The sequence below is a fragment of the Atta cephalotes genome, assembly GCF_000143395.1.
Source record: "Atta cephalotes unplaced genomic scaffold scaffold00007, whole genome shotgun sequence".
Lineage (NCBI taxonomy): Eukaryota > Metazoa > Arthropoda > Insecta > Hymenoptera > Formicidae > Atta > Atta cephalotes.
In genome coordinates, this window is record NW_012130071.1 from 3,476,511 (window position 1) to 3,478,833 (window position 2,323).

The 2,323-nt window shown below is 37.7% G+C and overlaps 1 protein-coding gene across 1 annotated transcript in view; it reads right to left on the reverse strand.

Moving 5' to 3' along the window:
- Positions 1-266: 266 nt before the first annotated feature.
- LOC105626927 (acetylcholine receptor subunit beta-like 1) overlaps positions 267-2,323 on the reverse strand; it is a 6,585-nt gene continuing 4,528 nt past the window's right edge. The window contains exons 6-7 of the mRNA XM_012208219.1: positions 526-856; positions 267-431 (exon numbers count right to left, since the gene is read on the reverse strand). Coding sequence (XP_012063609.1) covers positions 267-431; positions 526-856 — 496 coding nt within the window. The remainder of the gene's footprint in view (positions 432-525; positions 857-2,323) is intronic.

Below are 2,323 nucleotides of genomic sequence, written 5' to 3' on the forward strand. Positions count from 1 at the left end.
ACAATGGCAGAAGATTGTATCGAGACTTTCGTCAAATAAATTTGTACTTCGCAGGGAATTTCATAAAAATCTGTAGGTATAAAAAATAATTGCATGTTAAACAGCCACTTGAGTTGTAAGCGTTTTACGCTTACTATTGAAATGACAAAATTATTCACTTGGCGTTATGAAGTCGATTTCAAAGAAGTCGACGAAAAAGACGAAATGAGAACGGTCGCGTAATAATGGCTATTATTTGTGATTGCGCTTCGTTGGGGCAAATTGGATTATTTCCCGCGGTAAGTTTCTATTATATAATCCTGGTCCACATACTCGAAAATATGAGGTGCGTCCATTAGGATTCCGACGGTACCCGCAGTCGTCACTATAAAGAATATATAAAGTTGCAGTCGATCGATCACCATTGCGACATATTTCCAATCTTCCCTTGTCTGAAAAACAGTATTTAAAACAGTATTTAAAAAAACAATTATATATTGCTTTAAAGTGTATTATTTATGCGAAAAGATTGCGAGAGTCTTTTACCTGTATATACAAGTCTTCGTTCCTGAGATGCTCCGCTATGAACTCTACAGCCTCGGTAGCCTTGCTGGCTTCGGGGCTGAGCAACACTGAGTCCGAACTTTCGGATCCTCTTCTATCGCCCATGCCTTCCCCTGCTCCAGCACCGCTAGAACTGCTCGTGGTGTGATGAACCTTACGATTAATCTTGCAATTTGGATGGTGCAGATCGGATAGTTCCATCACCTCCATTTTCGATTTTGCCAGAGAGGCTGGCAGATGCTTCGGCACCTCGGTCGGACTTCCCGAGTATGTGGAAGCTGGCAGTGTTACGTTTGGTATCTCCATCATCCATCTGATGAAATAACACCCGTTTATTCCATGTAATTGTCATTTGATAGAAATAAATTGAAATGACAATGCTTCGGCAGCACAATTTAAATCTATATTATTTATATATATTGGGTATTTATATATATTTATATATATATGGGAAAAAGTTTGTGGCGATTTTTTAGTAAAATTAAAGTGTTTTTCTTAGAGTATTTCAATTTATTTAAACCAAATATGCTCCATTACTTTTTATAATATTTTGCCATTTTTGAGACAGAGCCATAATTCCATAGCGATAGAACTTCTGTGATTTCTGATCGAAAAACTGCTTCAAGTGATTTTCACAGGCCTCTTTTGAAGCTAGCTTTACACCATTAAGAGAGTTCTGCAGAGACTAAACAAATGATAGTCTGAGGGTGTCAGGATTATACGTCCTGTGGATGCATTAAAACTTCCCAGCCAAGCTCTCGCAATTTTGGCCGAGTCATCAAAGATGTGTGTGATCGAGCGTTGTCGTGATGGAAGACGACATCTCTCCTATTGATTAATTCTGGCCACTTCCTCTCAATTGCTTGTTGTAATCTCTGCAGTTGTTCACAGTAGAGTTCGGAATTAATTGTTTGATTGGACGATAACAGCTCATAGTGAACGATTCCCTTTCAGTCTCACCACACACACAACATCACCTTTTTCTTCATCAATCCAGATTTTGCGATTGCTTGCGCCTTCTCTCCTTTCTTTATCCATGATTTTCTAATTGGATTGTCATAGGTGATCCATTTTTCATCATCAGTTATCATTCTCTTCAGAAATGACTCAATTTCCGTTTCAGTAGCATATCACAAATGTTAATTCGGTCCATCATGTTCTTAACACTCAACTCGTGAGGAACCCAAACATCGAGCTTCTTTTTGTATCCAACTTTGTGTAAATGATTTAAAACTGTGGACGATGCCTAGTTCCCTGGCAATCTCCACAGTGCTCACATGCTTATCATGCTCGACTTTTACCATGATTTCATCGGACTTTTCAGTGATTGGTCGACCAGAGCAAGGTTCATCTTTCACATCGAAATTTCCAGCAAAGCGAGCGAACCATTTCCATGCTGCTGATTTTGATAGAGTATCTTCACCGCAAATTTTTTCACAAGCCTGTGCAGCATTCTTGCCTTTATGGTAGTGATACTGCAAAATGTAGCAAATGAAATTTTTTCCTTATTTATTTCCATTTTCGAAATAAAATAACTTTTGATCCACTTCACTGATTTCAATCTTTTTCGGCTCAAAACAAAGATTAAAATGTCACTTTTTAAACACACGTCTAGTGTTGCTGATGCGATTAGTAGTTGCCGACTGCTGAGCATTTAATGCCATCTAGTGGGAAAAGCGCCACGAACTTTTTCCCCATACAATATATATATATATATATATATATATATATATATATATATATATACTATATACTAGTAATATACGTAATAACGCTACAG